The following is a 23,339-nucleotide window of genomic DNA, read 5'->3' as shown; positions in this document are numbered from 1 at the left end:
ATGTTCAGTAGCGGAAGCTTCTACTGGTTCAGAAACGATGAAGATACGAAAGGAATCGTTTTGGTTTTTGCTTGGGGTTCGATTCAAGAGTCCCAATTGAAGGACTACGTGAATCTGTATTCGTCTCGTGGCTGGAATTCTCTCGTTGTTGTTGCTGATTTTTTCAACCCGTAAGCTCATCTCTACTCTACTCAATTTTGAGTTTTACTTTTACCTCTAGTATTTGAAGAGTGTAGATTCTGTGTGGGATAGTATTCTATTCTGGAATGTTAAATCTAAAATAATAATAAAACATAGTAATTTGCCTTTTTCAAATTGGGACTTTTGATTATTAATGGGGTTTGATTTGTGGCTTCTTTGAGTTAAAAGTGCTTTAGTTTATGTTACAATTTCTGCTATTGGTTTAGGATATACATGATTCACCAGTTTGTGTTATGTGGATTTTCTAATTTACCAATCCAATTATTGTGTAGATTTTTTCCACAGCAAGCCACATCACTTGCATTTTCCATCCTCAACGAGCTTTTAGAGGTACACTTTTTTTTTTTTTTAATTTATTTTCGGGCATTCCTCTCGGGAACCCTCCCCAAAATCAACCATCTTTCGGCAACTCATCGCAAACCGAAGGAACCCGCTCACATCCATCAATAGGCGACAGTTTTACCGCCTACCAGCTCAACCCATCTCTCTCTCCCTCTCCGTGCACAAACACATCTCTTCCTCCTCAGTTTTTTTGTTGGCGACTGCTACCCGAGCATAGGTGGCGGCGTTGTACCTGCTCGGCAACCCTTACCCGTGAGGGGATACCCGCAGGCGCCCCTAGTGCCCTAAGTAGGTGTGTTTAGGGGGTGTTTGGGATTCCTTATTTTACCTCCTTGTAACTTTTTATTAAGTTAATAAGTTACAAAAGTGTAACTTATGGAAATTTTACTCTCACGATATAAGCAATCCCAAACATCCCCTTAATATAACTTTTAGAAAATGTTGCACAAATGGTCCCTGTGGTTGGAATGTATTAAAGGTTTGGTCCTTAGGTTTTAATAATCGCAAACTTAGTCCAAACCTTTGTGAGGGTTGCATGTTCAGTACCCACCTTTAATCTCAGTTCGTTTTTAATGGAAAAATGATGTCATGTGCCATTCTTGTGAGAGTAATTTTGTGTATCGTTCAGAACTAACTGGGATTAATGTTGGGGACTAAACGTTCAACCCTCTAACAAATGTTTAGACATAGTTTGCAATTTTTAAAATCCAGGGACCAAACTTGTAATATGGGCAAACCACAGGGACCATTTATGCAATTTTCTCTAACTTGTATATGTTTATTAACTAAGCCTACTATGTTTTTGTGGGTGTAGGAGTTAAGGGCTAGACCATGCCCTTTAGTCTTTGCATCCTTTTCCGGTGGTTCACAAGCTTGTATGTACAAGGTTTTACAAGTGAGTTTTGTTAACCTTATAACAAACGTAATTTTTAATTTATAAGTTTTATGATCACACGAGTAAATATTATTTCTACTTATGTTTCAGATTATTGAAGGTACATGTGAAGCACATCTTAACCTGGTACGTATGCACACCTACAATTTATTACTTTTGTCTATTTTCATTTTCTTATTTGTTTTTTTTTTCTTTTTGTGAAGGATGATAATCGTTTAATTATGGCGTGCATCTCTGGTCAAATGTATGACTCTGGTCCGGTCAATGTGACCGGTGATTTGGGTGCCCGGTTTGCCCTTAATTCCTCTGTTCTGAATGTGCCCGGTTCATCAAAATTATTATCAATGGTTGCAAAAGGTGTCACATCTGGTTTGGATGCCTTGTTTCTAACCAGATTCGGGTCCCACCGCTCTGAATATTGGCAAACGCTTTATTCCTCAGTTGTAAGTTTTTTGCATATTAAAATTTATACACATGTATTTCGTATCATTTATTGTAACACTGCTTTTTGTGATGTTAATTTGTAGGGTTTAGGGGCACCGTTTCTCGTACTGTGTTCGGAAAATGATGATCTAGCCCCTTATCCAGTTATTTGCTCATTTGCTCAACAAGTGCAAGAATTAGGAGGGCATATTCGACTTTTTGGATGGAAGGATTCTCCTCATTTAGGTTAGATTTGACTTTTAAACTCGTATGACTCATTACTATTCCTATTACAGACCCATTTAGGCTCAAGCTCGTTTATTGAACATGAATGGAGCCTGTTTGTGTTCGTTTGTTAACTCTAGTCTCTAGCAGTCTAGCGAACGAACAGCCGAACATGGGCAGTAAAACAAATGGGGTTTTCTTGCTCGTGTTCGTCCGTTAAGAAAATGAGCCTGTTTATGCTCGTTTATTAACAGTATAAACGAACATAACTGAGCATAGAAGAACGAATATAAGTGAGCTAAAACCTCTTAAAAGTACTGTGTTGGGCGCTTGGGCCTGGGCCTAAAAGTTATTAAAACTAAACTAAGTGGTAGACTGGTAGTTGGCCAAAAAGTATATTAACGAACAAACTTAAACAATTGTAAACTAGCAACCATATTTGAATGAACATAAACGAATTTAGATATATGAAAGCTGACAAACATGAACGAATGAACGAGGCTTGTGTTCATGTCCGTTTGTTTAACTAAGTGTACAAAAAGTTGTTCATGTTCCGATGTTCGTTCATCTCTTAAATACACACGAACCTTCTGCCAAATGGTTCTCAAATTGAACCGTGTGGACTGGCTCCAAAATTTACCTGTTTTTGAGTTTTCACTTATCTTTTGCTTTGCCATAGGTCACTACATGCACAATCCCATCCAATACAGAGCAGCTGTAACTGAATTTCTTGACCAGTCAATTTCAATATTTGACCAAAAAATTCAAAACCTCGGCGAACGAACTGGTATGGAGGGAATGCACGATACAATATGTGAATTAATCTGTGATCTTCAAAACGCAGCAGTTGATTCAAATGAAAGTTTTAGAAGAGTTGCAACTGGGCCAAATGACCACTTTTTCTTGCCCAGTTCAGCCGAGTCTCGGCCCACAAAAGAGTCGGGTTCTTTACAAGATGAAGAAAATGAACGGAAAACAATGGTCCATTTAGCAAGCCCACCGGGTCTGAGCCCGCATAGTGTTCTTGGTCAAGTGTTGTTTGATGTGTGTGTACCTAAAAACATTGAAGGTTGGGATATTAAGTTTGAAAACAGAAAGAAGTTAGAGACCAGGAGTAAGCGGTCATGGCCTTTAAAGCGAATGAGACGGTCAAGATTGTGAAACAATGAATCTAAGGGTGAGTTTTTAACTTTGTATGATCATGTATATATTAATTTTGGAAGGAGCCGGCATGAAAATGTATAGGTATGTGTGTTTATTGCAGTAGATGCTATGTTATATGACCTTTTCAAGTTTATATAGAAAACCACTTGTGGATGTTTCTCTATATGTTGTAGTGGCATGTGCGTGCGAGTGAGCGACACCAAAATCAATTTATAGTTCGATTTATCTGGTTATTACCCTAAGTAGCTAAGCCTTAGGTGAAAATAGTACTTGAGGCAGTTACTATGGTTAAATTTGCACGCCCCATCAATCAAGATACAATCACGATGAACTTACATAATTGAAAAAACAGAACTTACAAACTTTAAAAGTATAATTGAAAAAACATATTATTGTAATCTTAAGCCCATTTCATAAGAAAAGTTTTAAGTATGCTAATACATAGCATATAAAAATACCACATAGACATGGTAACTTGTCATATAGCTAAAAGACGTAGGATTAGACCGTCTTTTTAAACTTAAGGGATCTAATTGATACAAAGAAAAGAATGAGTGATCTTACTAGAACACTAATCGCAAAAAAAAAAAAAAAAAAAAATGGACATACTAGGGATTTCCCCTAATATTAATATTCAATTATGTTTAATTTATGTTGTTAAAGAAATTAAATATTTTTTTTTACTTATGAAAATAAGAAGACATTAAAATCTCTAGCATATAATCAAAACAAATTATCAAGTTGGAATCACTAAAATAAAATTTCATTAATTTCAACGGCTATATGTTCAGTGGCTATATTTACAAACAACTATTTCTTCCAACGACCATATTTTCTAACTGCTATATTTTTCAACAGTTAAATTTCCAACGCCTATAAATTGCATATTCACGATAGATGACGAAACAGAATTCATCTTCATACCACTAGATGAGCTTGGGACGGTACCGGTACTGATCCCAAAATGATGAGCTTGGGATGGTACCGGTACCAATCCCAAAATTTGAAAATACCGATACCGAAATGATACCTGTATTTCATGCAAAATTCGGAAAATATCGGTACTGAAAACTCAAAATTCAACAACGATTCGATACCAAATCAATACCATAAAACTCGCACTTGAAAAACGGATCTCGAGTAGATCACGACAATAAATATTGTTGAACGATTCTAGCCTCCTCATTTGTCTCGCCGATCAAAATTGTTGCCAAATGTTTCTTGGTCATTAAACTTTTTGCAAGTAAAACCTTGTTGACTGTTATAAAGAACAAAATAACAGAATGACGGTTTAATTAAGAAGAGGACCTCAGTAGTGAATTATGGTGGCTGGTGTGATTAAAAAATGGAGTTTTCAAGTTTACTCACATTGTTCTAATGGTTAATTTCCATATACTGATTATTGAATGTATATTATAACTCATAATTAATGAGCAAAGTCACCATTAAAACACTTAACACTTTGAACTATTAAAAAAATCAAATGATATTAATAGCACCAATATTCATTTTAGTGCAACAATTCCATGTTCAATACGTGGAAACTAAAGAAAACCTGGCAACAAGAATATAATATAAAGAAATTAAGACTTAGACAACATTCAAGAATCATATGCATATATTCAATAGGAGTTTGAATAAACAAAACCATCACAATAGTGTAAGTTTCCTAGTTAGATACCATCTTAATCACATAATATTGCTGTTCTTTGATTACGTCATCATGCAACACGATCAATTGCAAAACACAGTTGGTGATGAACATCCCTAAATGACAAAACCCTTTATCACCATCTCTTCCTTGAACCCATTTGTGTGTATCACTTGGTTTTCAGAACATAATATTCTTTACTCATCTTCCATTTGCCAAGATTCAACGCCACTTTTCTCCTTTCTGGATCGAACACGAAGACGCTTACGTTTTGCTTCTCTCCGAGTATTGTTTTCTCCTCTCCCGTCAAGAAACCCGGGTTCTTGACTTGTAACACCGGTATCAACAGCCGGCCCAGATTCCCACTCACATCCGACACCGTCAGCCTCTTCTCGATGACCAGCTCAGCCTCCAACCCGCCCACGCTCTTTATGAAATCCAACACATTCAGGCTCTCCTTCGTCTTCTGATCGCATACTTTTGTTGACTGCGTGCAGCCATTGGTCTTCTTGATCATCATCATCTTCTGTCGCTTACAATCTTTTTCAACGGCATCATTAGTATTATTAACAGCAGCTAGGGTTTCGGAGTGTGTACGCTTACGAAGAACGACCGGTTCGGAACCACGGCACTTGATGACAATCTTACGAATGGGTTTCTTGATCAGCACGGATTCCCTTTGTTGGATTTCAAGGAGTCTGTTGCGCATGAATTTGATGGTGTTTTGAAGGTCTGGATCGTGATACGTCATGGCAGCCAAGAACTGAGCAATGTATATTCTGCCTGTTTCTTCTTTCGTCATCACCATTGATGGAGTCAATCGGAAGAACAACTGAAATTAAGAAAGAAACTAATTGTAACAGGAAGGCAGGTTGAAATTGGAGTTGAATAAAAATAAAGACAGAAATACAAATTTTGTCCTTTAAAAATCACTGATTTATGGATATGTCCTTTAAAAAGTTTACTTGCAGGCGGTGTCCTTTGTACAATATGTTTCCTCGCCTTTTGTCCTTTAAACTAACTGCCATCAAATTCTCCCGTTAAATCTTAACATATGCAAGGTATGTGAGAGCTTTTTAGTCTTTATACCTTTAAAGGACCATTCCTACAACATAATTAAGTCATGGACTATATAATTTTTGTAGATGAGACCCACCAGACAACCTTTTCCAATACCTGTACCCAACCAACCCCATCTTCTTCATGGTTCAATATTCAAAGCTCAAATGATTCCGACTCTTCTTTCACTATGTGGAACGAACGCAACCACTACACCGCCGCCGATATTTACCTTGGAACCACAACCGCTACCCTCTATGGTTGGAGTTTGCTACTTGTCGTCACTCAAGTTGGTCCGCCGTGAAGGATGGCCGGAAAAACGATGGCCGACACCTGTCCAAATTCCACAAGAAGCCATCGAGTTCATTAGTCATTAAGATCTCCATTCGATCTGCTATTGGTTCTCAAACCCACTGCCGCGTGTGTTCGATGCCGGAAACGGTGTGGCCGGTGATAGTGTGCTTAGCGATAGCGTGGTCGGCGAAGGTGTGGTGGTTGCCGGCAACAGAGAGAGAAAGAGAGATTAGGTTTTGAAACTTTAGGTTAATGGTGGGGGCTGTGAATTCCGACGGTAGTGGTGGTTGTGGAATGAGACGTAGTGGTGGTGGCCGTGGCGGCTTTGATCTGAGTATTAGTTTTGGTTCAGATTGTTTAATAGTATAAATTAATATTGTAATTATAATATAAATTAATATTATTATATTTATGAATAATAAATGGTTGAAATTACCTTTATACCCTCATGGGCTCAGGATTTAACGGGAGAATTGGATGGCGGTTAGTTAAAAGAACAAAAGGCAAAGAAACATGTCGTATAAAGGACACCACATGAAGGCAAACTTTTTAAAGGATCTGATTCATAAATCGGCTATGTTTAAAGGACAAAATTTTTATGTTTGTCAAAAATAAAATAGGGTTTAAGATTATGAACTAGCTATCGATCACAACGTCTATAAATCCAAAGAATGGGGGTCGGTCCAAAATTTAGGGTTTTCATTGATTATCAGATTTTACCATCATTTGTAGAGATATTTTCTTTATTAATACAGCCAAATCATAAAATGTGTATTTTCACCGTATCTTAGGAAGTATCAGGAAATACAGTTGCATAAAAGCTTTGCTTTAAAGAAAAATATTTTAAAAAAAGGAAAGTATATATTTATATATAAATAAATATAATAAAACATAATAGTTATAAAATAACAAAAGGTATAAAATTTATATTTAGTAGAAAGAACAAATATTCATATGAATTAAAAGATTGTGAAAAATATAGAAAAGCCTCTCAACGTTGTGTTAACTAACGGTTTGTGGACGATGTTATTGAGTTAGAGTAAAACTGATAGTTAATTGAAACTATCGTATCATAAAAGCATAAAATAAACTATTAGACCAAAAAATGAAATAAAAAATCACAAAGACCAAAACCGAAGTTCTTTCTTTTATTAATTTTGCATTGTGTATTCCGGCGACCTCCTTTTTGCAAGGGGAAAATCCATAGAGTAGCAACAAAGTTTGATGGGTGTTCTAATTTAGTCACTTATTCTTTTTTTTTTTACCAATTAGATCACTTAATTTTAAAGATATATTGAGTTTTTTATATCTATATAACAAGTTACCATGTCTATGTGGCATTTTTATTTCTTTTTCTTTTTTATATGTTGTGTAAATTATTTTCTTTTATCTTTTGAATCTTAAAAATTTTCTCTAACCCACAATACAGCTCCCAATTTTTGCACCACGGCCAGTACCGTAAGTCCACCGGGACGCTTCTGCTCCCTCCCTCTCTTCAGTTTCCGGCAAAAATTCCAGATACTCACAACAGGATCTTCAAAATCCTAATTCATACATGACTTCAAGCGAATTAATGGTACGTAAGGCTTAAGAACATTTCCCAACGAAATGCTTGTTATTTCTCATTAAACTCAAAACGATTATAGTAAAGTGGCAGACAAACGGGTAACAAGCTGCACTGCAACCCCTTTTTGAATAGCAAAGCCCACCCTACTAAAACAAAGCTTTGGGACTTCGGAGCCGAAAAATTACCATGTACGACACGCTAAACCCTGCTCAAAAAATTCACGGCATCAGGAGACAGAAACCCAAATGTATCAAAAGCAAAAGGGAGAAACACATGTTGATTCTCTAAACAAGTTTTCTTGTGTTTGACAACTTTGCCTGATTAGGCTGACCCACAACCAATGGTGGCCCAACCATTTAGGAGGTCTAAAGCGAAGTAAAAATCATGAGGCCTTTTGTATTGCCTTCGATTAACTTTTGAATTATTCAATTTATTTGATTCATTAACAAAAATTGAACCGTTAACAAACCCACAGTCCCTGAGCCCAACAAGAGGAGACACTACTGAGCCCAAAAAGAGGAGACACTCCTGTATCGAAATTGAAGAATTAAAATCGGCGATAACGGACTTTGATATGTAATTTTCCCTTCCCGAAGCCTTGTATGAACTACCTTCCATGTCGCGATCGTGGATAGAGAAGGTTGTAAAAGTCGTTAGGTGGTCCTAGGCGGTCGACTGGGGAGTCGCGAGTACTCGGGAGTATTCGGGGATTACTTGGAAAATACCCGAGGAGTACTCGGCCGAGGCGGGGAGTACTCGATCTAGGCGGGGAGTAATCGGGGAGTACTCGGGCGCCTAGTCGGGAGTTTTACAACATTTCGCGGCTGAGCAAGAAGAAGGTGGATTTTGATTGTCTACGCTGTCTCAACCACATAAGAAAGGGGTTAAATGAGCCATTGGGAGAAAAAGAGCAGTTGCCAAAGAAGATGGAGTTTCCCACAAAGACAATGGCAGAGGGAAATAGGAGCAGTGGCTGGAGATGTTGTTTGGGAGGTGAGATAACAGGAGAGTGGCGATGTGGTGGGTGACGATGGTGGCCAGAGAAGAAAGGCAATGCTCGATGGTGTCCAGTAGAGGTGACAAATGTGACCAATGGGTTGAATGGATTGTAATAAAATGTATATAATGGGTCAAGCTAAAAAAAGACAATGTTTGAAACGGGTCAAAACGGGTTGACATTTCTTGAGTGGTGTTTTTTAATGGAACGAGAAAAACGGAGTAAACGTTTTAGTTTTTTATTTATATTTCGAGTTATGATTTTTTAATTATTTTTTTTATTTTTTAATGAGGAGTTTTTGAAATGGGTCAAAATGGGTTGAGATTTCAGAAACCCCTCACTAAAATATTAAAAAAATAATTAAAAATTATAACTCGAAATATAAATCAAAACCTAAAAAGGTAAAAAAAAACTAAAAAATTTCCTCCGATTTTCTCGTTACATAAAAAAAAGAACCTCAAGAGATGTCAACCCGTTTTGACCAATTTCAATCCTTTTCTTTGTTTAGCTTGACCCATTATGACCCATTATATACATTTTATGACAACCCATTCAACCAATGGGTCATTTGCCACCCCTAGTGGCAAGAGAAGAAAGGCGTTGATGATGGCGTTCTATGGTGAATAATAAAGAAGAAATGCTAGAATTCATTCATTTTGTGCTATAAATTAAAGATCTACGGCAGAAGCATGTAAATTGGTGCTGGGTTTTCACAAAGTTGAATAGGGGCATGAAATAGAACAAGCCTTTTCTTGTACAATATTATTTAACTAATAAATAATTTTATAATTTGCAACAAATAAAAGAAAATGATAATTTACATAGCATATAAAAAAAAGAAAAAGAAAAAATTGCTAGACATGGTAACTTGTTATATAGGTATAAAAAACTCAGGATTAAACTATATATTTAAACTTAAGTGATCTAATTAGTTCAAAGAAAAAAATAAGACAAAACGGCAAAAGACGTTCTTTATGTTTGAACGTTTTTTCAGTGGACGTCCTTTCGTAAAAGAAATGGCTGAAATCATATCTCATGTTTCAAATCTCTTTTACGTTACGTCTTTTAATGCTAACCCAGTTAAATTTTTTTGTTAAATCTAGTCATATGCATTGCACATGAGGTGGTTTTGTAATTTTATATATAATTTATTTTATAACTAAAACTAACAAATAAAAACCCCTCTCTCTCTCTTATACACAAATCTGTTTCACCTTCCCTAGCCGCCACCACCGCCGCCACCACCGCCAGATTCAATTTCACAGCGGCCATCTCCAACGCCCCATCACCATCCCGAACTAAGCCACCATAACTGCCACTACACAACCGCCACTCCGAACCACCACCATCTCTTCTTCACATGACCACCACACCAACCTCCCACCTGCAATAACCTCTTACTGTTGCCGGTAATACAGAGTGGGTGAGGGGTTAGCCGGCGAGACGACGGTCGATTCCAGCCACCACTCCCATATCTCTCGCATTTTCCAGCCACAAACACACACCCAACCACCACCATATCCTATCGCCGCCACCAAACCCTCTCGTTTTCTGGCGACCTTGAGAAGCCGCAGTTCTTAATCTCGTTTTCCGGCGACCTCGAGAATCTCAACCGGTGTAATTAACACTTTGGTTTTCACATCAATTTCAAGTCACAAAACTGAAATTATACCGATTGGTATAATTGTCGGCGGCAGCAAAGGCTAGGGTTTTGACGCCATAGCTCCGTTCTTCGGCGCTATTGGTTTAATTGTCGGCGGCGTTGTTGATGTTGGTGGCCAGTGGTTGGTACAATTGCAGGCCATATAGCATTTAAACACTTCGAACTGCACAAGCTCGATTAGGGTTTTCGTTTTCAGATCTAAATGGTGTGGTGGTTAGGGCTCGCTGGTAGAAACAGAGAAGTAGGTATCTTGTGTGGTGGTTGGGGTATGTCGGCAAAAAGAGAGAAGTAGGTATATGGTGTGGTGGTTGTATTTAGGTGTTAATGGCTTGAAGGTTGTGTTGGGTGTTGGTATGGTGATGGGGAGGAAGAGGTGAAAAAGAGAGCAGAAGATAGATATTATTGTTCTTGTTAATTACATAGATAGTCTCTTAAAGAATAAAAAGACCAAATTACCCTTACGTGCAATGCATATGATCATATTTAACGAAAAAATTTAACTGGGTTAGTATCAAATGATGTAACGTAAAAGAGATTTGAAACATGAAATATGACTTCTGCCATTTCATTTACGAAAGGACGTCCATTAAAAAAACGTTCAAACATAAAGGACGTCTTTTACCGTTTTGTCAAAAAAAATAAATGGTCTAATTAGAACACCTAGTTACTTTCCTATGGATTTATCCCTTTTTGCAGATACCAAATACCTTTGTTTTAATGTTTGTGGGCATTTGTTTGAATTGTCAACAAAAAAAAAATGGACATACTAGGATTTCCCCTATTTTTAATCTTCAATTATGTTTTAACTTATGTTGTTAAAGAAATTAAATGTTTATTTTTAAAAAATTGTGAAATAAGAAGACATTAAAATATCTGGTAAATAATCAAAACAAATTATCAAGTTAGAATCACTAAAATAAAATTTCATTAATTTCAACGGCTATTTGTTCAGTGGCTATAATTATCAACGATCATACTTTCTAACTGCTATTTTTCAACGATTAAATTTTCAATGCCTATAAATTGCATATTCATGATAGACCGATGAAACAAAATTCATCTTCACTAGGGATGAGCTTGGGACGGTACCAGTACCGACCGGCACCTATCCTAAAATTTGAAAATACCGGCACCGAAATGTTCACTTCGGTACCGATATGGTACCGGTATTTTATACAAAATTTGAGAAATATCGGTATTGTACCGGTAGTGAAAACTCAAATCTCAACACCGATTCGATACCAAATCAATACCAGATAGTACCCGTTTTGCTAATCCCTAATCTTCACATTGAAAACCTTTTCCTGGAGGATTATTTATAGAAACTTTTACCAACATTAAGTTTTCAACTTACCAATTGTCAAAAAATTAAAATTAAAAGGATTAGATTAAGCATACATTATTTTTATTACCATGTTTGAAAAATTGGCTCCAAAATCATCGTCTCATCTCCCAAGATTTACTGCCATCAATCACCTCACCGTTTAAATCTCTATCCACTTCCTATTATTCAAACGGTAATCTTTCAACAACAGCAGCTTAATGGCGATTCCACACTCTTCACCCCCCAGCAAACCCTCTTTGTCTTCCAAGGTATTAATTTACACTGCGCATTCTGTTAATACGTAGGTATTAAGCTTGTAATGTTATTAATTAAATGCGTCTTGTTTGTAGTGGAAGCAGACAAAGACAGTGACTAAGAAAAAAGCTAAGCAGAGGGTTAAGAAAGTGAGATATTTAGCCTCTTTTCTTTGTTATTTTCTCTCAAGCATTTTGTCGAACACCTTGTGCGCGCACCACAAACTATAAATACCTACTTTTATGAGCTATTTTAGATCAAACGAGCCGGCTTTGTTTAATCTTTAGGATCTGAAATTTGAGTTCGAGCTCAGCTCGTAAAGAGCTTGAGTCATCATCTTGTGAATTTGAACTAGTATTTGATATTGATTTGTTTTTTAAATATTAAATTAATTTCTTAAGGTTTTTAGTGGGTTCATAAACCATATTATGTGGGCTTATTCTATATGGATTTGGGTAATAAATGCATTAGAATTTGGGCTGACATGAAGTTATCCAAACAAGCTAGCCAAAGAGTCAACATACCTTCTCTGGAGCTAGGCTTGTTTCAAATCGAGCCAGCTTGCCGTGGCTCGTTTTTAAACGAGCCGATTTCTTTCGGATAACGAGTAAGAGAACAGAGCGAAAAAGCAAGGCCTGGAGGTGCTCAATTAGCCAGTGATTTCAAAACTTCTTTTATTTCCAAACTTGTTGTGCTTTTTTAATTTTAGTTTTTTAATTTCTTTGCATTTCCAATTGACACAAAGTCAATTCAATTTTTATTAAGTCAACAAACCATTATTGTTACTATTTTAAATGGTTTGAGTTGGGGAAAGTCAAACTTTTGGACCATGTATATCATGTACTCATATGATCTTTTAATATACCACTCACTGCAACTAATCCTCAAGTACTTGCTGTGTGAGCAGGTGAGTTTTGATTTTCCATCCAACACAATAGTAAGGTTAGCTCATTGTCTGTAAATACTCTTCAGAATGTTCTTTTATGGGTTGTCTGGGAATACTTATAGAAAATAGCAAAAAACTAGTTTTAATATGCAATTTCATTAGTGATTGTTCATTTTTTCTAACTATGCATTTCATTTGTTGTGCACAATTAAAGGTATGATCCAAAATCAGCTAGGTTGTCTCAACCCCGTGATTCAAAGGCCAAGTCAGCAGCTATTGAGCGAGCCAATGCGGTTCAAGCAAGCCTACCATCTGAATTACCTAGTTTTGTTAAACCTATGCTCCCGTCACATGTTACTGGTGGCTTTTGGCTTGTAAGTTTATCATCTTATAAGAAAAAATATTGTCAAAAAAGCTTAATGATAAAGCATATAACTGGTTAAACAATATTCAAGGGGCTGTCCAAGAAGTTTTGTGATGCACATTTGCCAAAACACGATGAAACTATTGTGTTAGTAGATGATAATGATCAAGAATTTAACACAAAGTTTCTTGTTGATAAAACTGGATTAAGTGGCGGCTGGAGAGGCTTTGCTATTGCTCATAAATTGGTTGAAGGAGATACTCTAGTATTTCAGTTGATTGACACTTGGAAATTCAAGGTAAATAAGCAAACACTTTTCATTATAAATTTGTTTTCTTGTTAGAATGATGAATTCATAGGTCACTCGGGGCTGCTTAAGTTTTACAAACATAAGTTACAATGTATAAAAATTTAATTTCAAGTTACACAAGTGTCATTTCTTGTATGCCTTTGACACCTCGTTAGAATTCTTTTTTTGTATTTTCACAGTTTCACGGGTGAAATCATTACGTCACAACACAACACAAACGCGATTCTTTTCCAATGGCATGAAATGTCATAAGAGTATATTTTTGTCTTTCAACAATTTGAGGATAAGATTGTCATCCGTCAACTTTTGGTGGGATTTATACACATCTGTATCATTTTTTCTTTAAATAACCTATTTGAGACTAGATTTGGCAACTTTCTGGTTGAATTTGGCTAAATTTTAAACAATCTTAAACTTGGGCTGGCCTAATGTTTAATTTTGATAAATGTGTTACCTGTTTGCTGTAAACTTTGCCAAATATGGGTGGCATTCACACATATTACACTGTTCCTTTTCTTATTATACATTATATATAATTTATATATGTGCTATTTGCAGGTCTACATTGTAAGGTTAAATGATGCAAATGAAATTGATGGAGCTCTTGCCCTTCTAAATTTAGTTCCTTCTAACATGAGTATTCGTAAGCCTCTAACGACTTCTATTATTTTCTAGATAAACGGGTCAGAAGTCAGAACGGGGCCGGGTTGGTTTGGGCCCACCCACAATCGTTTATAAAAAGGTGTTTACTAATTCTTCCACGATTTATTCTTGGTCTTTAAAAGAAATCATTTGCTGTATGCATTGAAAATAGACTGATGACTTTCAATCCTTTTGACTTGTTCCTATGTTAGCAGTTCATAATTTCACCCAATAACAAGCGTGTCGTTTTCATCTTTATAATGCTTTTTTCCCCCTTTTGATTTCTCTCTTGAACTTGATCAGACCAATGTAGAATTGAAAATGACTCAAAGAAAGTTCAAAATGATGAAGACATGGATATTGATATGCCTAACCAAAATGTTCAAGAAAATGGTTTAGTAGCGTCTGATCAATCAGAAGAAGATAATGGGTATGCAGATTTACCAAATTCTGGACTCAGATTCTCACAATCTGCAGTTGAATTCAAGGACATCAAGAATATTAATGATTTCAGTATCATTGTGGATAGTTTAATCATAGATTATGAAATACCAAAACATTTTCGAACCAAATACTATGACTTATGTCATAGTCAAAACGCATATCTTCATGAAAACCTCATGAAAGGCCTCAATGTTAAGCTAGAAGTTGGGATAATTCTAGAAACCGTTGCAATCTCTGATGCAATCAGAGCCTGTAAAGTTGGGGTTACTCGTGATGATCTTGATACTTGGGATAAAACCCTTAAAGCCTTTGAATATTTAGGTATGAATGTCAGGTTTTTAAGAGCCCGGATCAGTAAGCTTCTTGGGCTTTTGTTTGAATCAAACGAGCTTCTGGAAGCCAAAAAGTATGAGCAAGCGAAAGCAGAAGATGAGATGAGAATTATGAGTAAAAAGCTTAGTGGGATTAGAGATGTGATCAAGAATCTTGATGCTGAGATTAAAACTCTGAAGCCAGAAGGCAAGAATTTTGAGTTAACCTTTTGTAAAGAGGCTAATGCACCTTGGTGACAGTCTTGTTTGAAGATTTAGTTATATGTTTAGAAAGCGAACATTTTGTGGGAATGGTCCAATTTTGGCATACGCGGCTTGTGTGATGATGACGTGGGAATTTTTTCATGCTTGTTGGCGATGATGTGGATTGTTGCTTGTACATTAGGATGGGACTATGAGTGTTACTTACTAGTGTTTTATGGTTGTATTTTGTAACTGCAACTTGTTACTAAAGTAGGTTATCCTTGTACTATTACTATAGGAAATCAATTATTAAGGGGTACCAAGGCTCTTTTAAGTGCTTATATCTTCTCATCTGTTTTTTTGGTCATGAATCATAAATGGGTGAATGTTAGAATTCTTCTGCACTTTTTAAAATCCTTTTGTTTGTTACTTTAGTGTTTGTAATTGAAGGGGGGGGGGGGGGGGGGGGGGGCTTTGACTGTATTATGTTCTATAAAGAGAACACTAAAATGATTATTTTTGAAATACAAAGTGCCATTTTAGTAAAAATAAAGGCCGAATGTTTTCATCTTTCAAGAAAACAAATTTTCTATCATATTTTATAAAATATGGTAATTTTAAAGCTCTGTAAGACTTTTATGGTAAAAAACAAGGGCTTCAATGTCTGCATGGCATCCAACTACTTGCCATTCTCTTTTCCTCTCACTCACCGAAGTACTAACGCCCCATTTCTTCATATGACTACTGCAAATCATTTTAGAAAAAATAAAGCCAGAATGTTTTCATCTTTCAAGAAAACAAATTTTCTATCATATTTTATAAAATATAGTAATTTTAAAGCTCTGTAAGACTTTTATGATAAAAAACAAGGGCTTCAATGCCTGCATTGCATCCAACGGCCTGCCATTCTCTTTTCCTCTCACTCGCCAAAGTACTAACACCCCATTTCTCCATATGACTACTACAAATCAATGAAATGCACCCTTGTCATGGGCGAGGGGCGCTAAAATCTCAGCCATAACTAATAGTCTAAGGTTATACAATCCCTCACTGAAATGTCGTACATAAAAAACATTAATTTTCATGAAGTTAGAGAAACAACCCTAACCTTCCTTTTGTTTAGAAGTTAGAAATCCAAACCAATACCGACTGATTTCCGCTACGTCCCCCATCGTAATGTGCGGGTTAATCACCACTATTACTCTCCATATATAAGGGTATTCTCATCCCTTTTCTTAGCTCCAAATCCAAAATTATACTAAAACATATTATATTTTCTCTCTTTTTTCCAATTAAATAATAATTTTTTGTATCAATATATTTTCTCTTTGTTTCACTCAGAACCACTTAAAAAAATATTAAAAAATTTATAAGATGCTACATGACTTTTCAAATATATAGAAAAAATCACTGGTTTCTCTCTCCTTCACTTATAAATCCTAAGACACTCCCTAAATTATAAAAAATCCAATCACATAATTTGATGGACGGATTGAGAATGCCTTGGTCTGGTCTGCTAGACTGCTACCAAAATGACTTAAAAAACATTTTATTTTTTAAAAAGAAATTTAAATTTTGGCTCCACAATCACAGTTTCATCACTACTCGCAAGACAAAACTTGTTTCATTTTAAAAACAAACGGTCATCCATCTTCCATTCGTTCACCTCCTCATACATGGTGTTTACAGTAGGCGATGGAGATTAAACAAAGGGTTATGAAAATCAAAGCTACAAATCCTAAGCAAAGAGTCAAAACAGTGAGATCCCTTTTCTTGTTATTTTCAGTCAAACACCTTCTGTGCATTTAGATATCTTAATCCTTTAAAAAAGTATAACTATTATTAGGATGAAAATCGTTATTCTCAGTCCAAATCTACTGCTATTGATCGAGCCACAGAGGTGCAAGCAAGCCTCCCACCCGAGCTACCAAGTTTTCTTAAGTCTATGCTTCCTTCACATGTTAGTAGCTGCTTTTGGCTGGTCAGTTCATTATTTTTATGATCATAATATAATTATTGATTTTCACTTGAAAAAAATCTAGTGATCTATGTGATAAGTTACTTCATGATCAAAATAAAAAAAAAACCTTGATTTCTCTCACAATAATGATTAAGAAAAAAATGGAGAAATGCGTATAATGAAATGTAAATTGAGTGTAAAATTCTTGACGATTATGCCATCGGGATTGCTTTTGGCAACCAAAGTTAAAAGTTAGGATTATTATTGGCCAACAAGTGATAGTTTGGGTTATTAAAATCCAGTTATCCTATATTATTTAAGCAGTATGAAGATGAAATATTATTTGTGCAACATGTAACCAGGGGCTTCCCAAGGGATTCTGTGATTTGCATATGCCAAAACAAGATGAAACGGTTGTGTTATTGGATGAAGACGAACACGAATATGACACAAAGTTTCTTGCTCACAAAACTGGATTAAGTGGTGGCTGGAGAGGCTTTTCAATGGCTCATAACCTGCTTGCAGGAGATGCTCTAGTTTTTCAGCTGATTGATCACTGGAAATTTAGAGTATATGACTCGTTTTCATTGTAACATTTACTAATCAATATGTAAAAGTTTTAAATTTAAAGCTTTATCCTTTTTAATTGTTTTTGCAGGTCTACATTGTAAGGGCCCATGGGGTGAATGAAATCGATGGGGCACTTGGGCTTTTAAACTTGGTTCCTTGTGGCATGAATGTTTGTAAGTTTCTTTAAATACGAGTATAACATGACGATAAACAATTGGCTCTAATAATATACTTTTACTTATTTTATTCTCCATCTTGAACCTGATCAGACGAACATCAGATAAAAGACGGCTCAAAGAATCTTCAGAAAGCTGAAGATATGGATATTGATTTACACAAACAAAATGTTCAAGAAAACAGTATAGTAGTGTTTGAACAATTAGAAGACAGCATTGATTATGCAGATTCACCAGTTTCTGAAGGACTCAGATTCTCACAATCTGTTCCTGAGTTCAAGGACATCAAGAATATTGGTGATTTTAGCATCGTGGGGGACGATTTAGTCATAGATTCTGAAATACCAAAACATTTTCAAATCAAATACTACGATTTATGTCATAGTCAAAACACCTATCTTCATGAAAACCTCTTGAAAGGTCTCAATGTTAAGCTAGCAGTTGGGATAATTCTTGAAACTATTACAATCGCTGATGCAATCAAAGCTTGTAAAGTTGGCATTACTTGTGATGATTTTGACACATGGGATAACACCCTGAAAGCCGTTGAAGAGATGGGTATGGAAGTCGGGTTTTTAAGAGCTCGTATCAGTAAGCTTGTTGGGCTTTTGTTTGAATCAAACAAGCTTTTGGAAGCAAAAAAGAATGAGCAAGTGAAAGCAGAAGATGAGATGAGGGTTATCAGTAAAAAGCTTAGTGGGATTAGAGATGTGATCAAGAATCTTGATGTTGAGATTGAAACTCTAAAGATAAAAGGAAAGAATCTTGAATTAGTTGTTTGCAAAGAGGCCAATGCACCTTGGTGACAGTCTTGCTTGGAGATTTAGTTTTATGTTTAGAAAGAGAACGCTTTTGTGGCGATGATCCAGTTTTGGCATACACGGGTTGCTTGACAATGACGTGGATATATTGGCGTGCTTGTTGGCAACGATGTGGATCGTTGATCGTACATTAGGATGGAACTATGAGTGTTGCAAGTGTTCTATGGATGTATTTTGTAATTGCAACTTGTTACTTTAAAGTTGGTAATCCTTCTTTGTACTATTACTATGGGAAATTAATTATTATGTGGTATTTAAGTTCTTTTAAGTGGTTATATCTTCTCATTTCCTAAAGGCAAAACGAAATCAACTCGAACACCTAGAAAACCGAAACCGAACCAACCTCAAATAAATAAAATCAAAACCGAACTGTTGTTAAAAACTAAAAAGCTAAATTTAAGCTTTTTTGCTTGATTAAGTGCAAAACCAAACCAAATTGACCTGTACACACCTCCACCATGAATATCAACTATTACATCAGTCAATGTAATAACACCATGTTTCTAATGACTGTTATTGAATACGAAGTAAAACAGTATGTATTATATTAACTAACACATCATGATATTTTGGTCTTCAACATGACTCGTCGTTGTCGTTGTGTGTGCATGATGTAAACATATTTAATTAGTAGATTTTCTACAATGTAATTGTAGCTTAATCAGTAAGTACTTGTAAGCATAAAAAACAACTTTCTCTTTTCCTCTTTGAATGTTTTGTTTGGTTACGTTTTGGGCCTTGTTTATAATACGTAGCCGCAAAAAAAAGAATTATTGAACTCCTAATACATGTTTGAAGGAGCAAAAGTGTAACTTTTCAATCCTTGAGTCTAGCTTGTAAAAATCCCTATTATCATCCCATCGCAAAAAGCAGTTGTACTCTACTCGATCGCCACTGTTAACGAAGAGGTAACTGCAATCCGCCATTACATTATTTTATTTTTTGTTTTCTCCGTCACATTAGGGTTTCTATATGCATTATTACTCAGCATTGCGATGTTACCGTTGCTCTTAATTCCGTACTTGCTGGATCTAGTGTCATATCGTCTTCGTTTAAGCTGTTTCGAATGTTTATCAGTTAACTGTATTTGCTTCTTTCTCCGACAATTACTTATTGCAATTGTTGAATTGAATAAATTACAGAAGATGAGTAGTATACATGATTTATTTAGTTTGCTATGTGAAATGTACATCAACGACTGACCTGTTTTTACTTAATGATATGTCAGATTAATATTCATGTGTATGATAAGCTTTTGTGTGCTTATTGTATTAATGATATTGGTGCATACTACATTATATTGTAATCTACATTTGTGCTTAAGTTTGTACATATTCAGGACTTAGGCTTGTAAACGAACACGAATGTAGGATGGTCGTAACTACTAAACGGTTTCATAAATTTAGGGATTAACAATAACCGTATCAAGTATAAAAATATCATGATACTATACTGTTGTGACTGATAGCCATGAGAAACATCAAATCAGACACGAATAGTTTAAGAATTTTTCCTTACGTTGACTTTTAACCCAAATGTGGAATTAAGTTATGTGGTTGAACATCTTTTGATATCTAAAGTAACCTATATCGGCAATTTATAGCAAAATTAAGTGGAGAGTAGATAGATCCATATTGATTTGACTGTGGATTCAATATGTATATATCTTATCTTCTAAATGTTACAATTGAGTTTTTGTTGCGTATTTAACAATGGTTTAAAATTAGAAAGATATTTGCTTGTTAGTATGAGTTAAGAGCACTCTACTCGTTCCATTGCCGCTGCATGTTTTGATTTTTTTGCTTTTGTAAAAGCAAAGCTACTTGTTGATTAAGATAATTGATTATTGTTCTAGTTGTTTTGATCTTTTGTCTTTAATCATGATCAATCGTGCTAGTGTTAGATATTTACTGATACATCACATAATCGATTTAATAAGGTTGATAAGGTGTGAGAGATCAGGTACAGAAAAATGTAACAAAACCTTTGTCTTCGATTAACTGCGAATTCTGTTACGTATTAAACTTGTAAGTTGTAATATTAGGATAATGTGTTTGTTTGATCTGTTTGTAGTGGAAGCAGACAAAGACAATGACAACGACTAGGAGAAAGTTATTACAGAAAAAAGCTACGAATGTTAAGCAGAGGGATAAGAAAGTGAGACCCTTTATCTCTTTTCTTCGCTATTTGCTGTCAAGCATTTTGTTGCATGTGCTCTGGAAGCTATATAAGTATAAATATCTACTTTTATGAAACCAGATAACTACTTTTTGAGTGTTTTTGGTGAAGGAAACATGATAATGGAGTTTGTTACAATGAAAATTATACTTGGACTTGTCTGAATACCAACTATTAAAAATACTACTTACTATAACTAATCTCTTCAATTATTCTCTGAGCAGGTGCATTTTGATCTTTCATGCAACACAATAGTAAGGTTAGTTCATAGTCTGTAAATGCTCGCCAATATGTTCATTTATTACTAGTGATTATTTCTAACTATGCATTTGATTTATTGTGCAAAAATTAAGGTATGACCCAAGCTCAGATTATTTGGCTCAAACCCCTGATTTAAATGTCAAGTCAGCAATTGAGCAAGCCAATGAGGTTCAAGCAAGCCTACCATGTGAATTACCAAGTTTTGTTAAACTTATGCTGCCATCACATGTTACTGGTAGCTTTTGGCTTGTAGGTTTTTCCATCTAATGATCAATAACAATTAATGACAAAAGTTTGTGCACATATACTTATCTGTGCTAAATGTGACAGGGGTTTCCCAAAAAATTTTGTGACGCTCATATGCCAAAACATGATGAAACGGTTGTGTTGGTGGATGAAGATGAACAGGAATTTTACACAAAGTTTCTTGTTTGTAAAAATAAAACTGGATTAGGTGGCGGTTGGAGAGGCTTTTCTATTGCTCATAAATTGATTGAAGGAGACGCTCTAGTTTTTCAGTTGGTTGGCCATTGGAAATTTAAGGTAAATGTGCAAAAAATTCCATTATAAACATGCTTTTTATTAGAATAATGCATACATAGGTCACACATGTCTGCTAAAGTTTACAAACATAATTACATGTATAATTACTCAATTTCTATCTACATAAGTATCATTTCGGGCATGCTTCATCAGATAACGTTTTGACAGCTCGTTAAGGGTGTTTTTGTCTTTTCACAGTTTCACGGGTGAAATTGTTACGCATGTTTTTTCTATTAATTTTACATCTTTGAGACTAAAGTTACTACTTTATTGTTGAATTTTGATAAATGTGATACCTGTTTGTTGTAAACATTGACAAATATGGAAAAAATCCCTAGATATTATTACACTGCCCCCTTTTTTTTTTAAGCTTTATTTTTAAATGTATATATATGTTATTTGCAGGTCTACGTTGTAAGGGTAAATGGTGTAAATGAAATTGACGGAGCTCTTGCCCTTCTAAACATAGTTTCTTGTGACATGAACATTGATGATTTCAGTATTGTTGTTGACGATTTAATCATAGATTCTGAAATACCAAAGGATTTTCAAGTCAAATACTATGAATTATGTCATAGTCAAAACTCATATCTTCATGAAAACCTTGTGAAAGGTCTCAATGTTAAACTAGCAGCTGGGGTAATTCTTCAAACTGTTACAATCGCTGATGCAATCAAAGCTTGTAAAGTCGGTGTTACTCGTGATGATTTTGACACTTGGGATAAAACCCTTAAAGCCTTTGAAGAATTGGGTATGAAAGTCGGGTTTTTAAGAGCCCGAATCAGTAAGCTTATTGGGCTTTTGTTTGAATCAAACGAGCTTCTGGAAGCCAAAAAGAATGAGCAAGTGAAAGTAGAAGATGAGATGAGAATTATGAGTGAAAAGCTTTATGGGCTTAAAGATGTGATGAAGAATCTTGATGTTGAGATTGAAACTCTGAAGCTTAAAGGCAAGGATCTTGAATTAGTTGTTTGTAAAGAGGCTAATGCACCTTGGTGACAGTTTTGTTTAAAGATTTAGTTTTGTGTTTACAACTTTCTGTGGGAATGGTCCCATTTCTGTATACGCGGTGCGTGGGTATTTGGTTGCATGGGTATTTTGGTCGGCTTGTTGGCGATGACGTGGATCGTTCTATGTACATGATTAGGATGAGAGTATGAATGTTACAAATTGTATGGCTGTGTTATATGTTTGCAGTTTGTTATCTCAAAATAGATTGCTATTATACGAATTAACTGTCTTCATGTCTCCCCTCATTTTCTTGATGTATCGTAACTTTCTTAATATCCGCATCCATTTTACGTATCTAATAATTGGGAGAGACCCGTGTGTTTGAATAATTGGTGCAAAATCAGTAAGCGTGGGAATAAAATATATCCCCTCAGAAAGACGGTTATGTAATTTCTTTCTTAGTAAATTCATGTAACACACGGGTCTCACCCAATTATTAGATACGCAAAGTGGATGCGGTATATCCCCTCAGAAAGACAGTTATGTAATTTCTTTCTTAGTAAATTCATGTAACACACGGGTCTCACCCAATTATTAGATACGTAAAGTGGATGCGGATATTCATGTCACAAGGGTCGCCACCGCCACTACTACGTAT

The 23,339-nt window shown here is 35.5% G+C and overlaps 4 protein-coding genes across 4 annotated transcripts; all 4 read left to right on the top strand.

Annotated features, from left to right (window-relative positions):
* Window positions 1–3,306, top strand: LOC143602110 (uncharacterized). The gene is made up of 7 exons (XM_077079333.1): window positions 1–170; window positions 474–531; window positions 1,358–1,438; window positions 1,529–1,564; window positions 1,642–1,881; window positions 1,966–2,107; window positions 2,766–3,306. Exons 1-7 carry the CDS (start codon window positions 1–3, stop codon window positions 3,245–3,247), a joined length of 1,209 nt encoding a protein of 402 aa, XP_076935448.1. The 3' UTR covers window positions 3,248–3,306.
* An 8,717-nt stretch (window positions 3,307–12,023) lies between these two features.
* LOC143600658 (B3 domain-containing protein Os01g0234100-like) lies at window positions 12,024–15,321 on the top strand. The gene is made up of 7 exons (XM_077078285.1): window positions 12,024–12,074; window positions 12,156–12,209; window positions 12,968–13,002; window positions 13,161–13,320; window positions 13,402–13,608; window positions 14,179–14,257; window positions 14,566–15,321. The coding sequence occupies exons 1-7, from the start codon at window positions 12,024–12,026 to the stop codon at window positions 15,273–15,275; spliced, it is 1,296 nt and encodes a 431-aa protein (XP_076934400.1). The 3' UTR covers window positions 15,276–15,321.
* Window positions 15,322–16,916: 1,595 nt separating this feature from the next.
* On the top strand, window positions 16,917–18,780 carry LOC143600650 (B3 domain-containing protein Os01g0234100-like). The gene is made up of 5 exons (XM_077078280.1): window positions 16,917–16,979; window positions 17,068–17,202; window positions 17,544–17,750; window positions 17,840–17,909; window positions 18,021–18,780. The coding sequence occupies exons 1-5, from the start codon at window positions 16,917–16,919 to the stop codon at window positions 18,731–18,733; spliced, it is 1,188 nt and encodes a 395-aa protein (XP_076934395.1). The 3' UTR covers window positions 18,734–18,780.
* A 77-nt stretch (window positions 18,781–18,857) lies between these two features.
* On the top strand, window positions 18,858–22,797 carry LOC143602099 (B3 domain-containing protein Os01g0234100-like). Its single transcript, XM_077079329.1, has 6 exons — window positions 18,858–18,917; window positions 20,822–20,905; window positions 21,151–21,185; window positions 21,280–21,436; window positions 21,518–21,730; window positions 22,136–22,797. Exons 1-6 carry the CDS (start codon window positions 18,858–18,860, stop codon window positions 22,727–22,729), a joined length of 1,143 nt encoding a protein of 380 aa, XP_076935444.1. The 3' UTR covers window positions 22,730–22,797.
* Window positions 22,798–23,339: the final 542 nt, after the last annotated feature.

The sequence above is a fragment of the Bidens hawaiensis genome, unplaced genomic scaffold (genome assembly GCF_021521415.1).
Source record: "Bidens hawaiensis isolate Kalapana, Puna unplaced genomic scaffold, B.hawaiensis_p1.1 tig00001960_1, whole genome shotgun sequence".
Taxonomy (NCBI): domain Eukaryota; kingdom Viridiplantae; phylum Streptophyta; class Magnoliopsida; order Asterales; family Asteraceae; genus Bidens; species Bidens hawaiensis.
The sequence above is the reverse complement of the archived record's forward strand: the minus strand, read 5'-3'. Positions and strand labels throughout refer to the sequence as shown.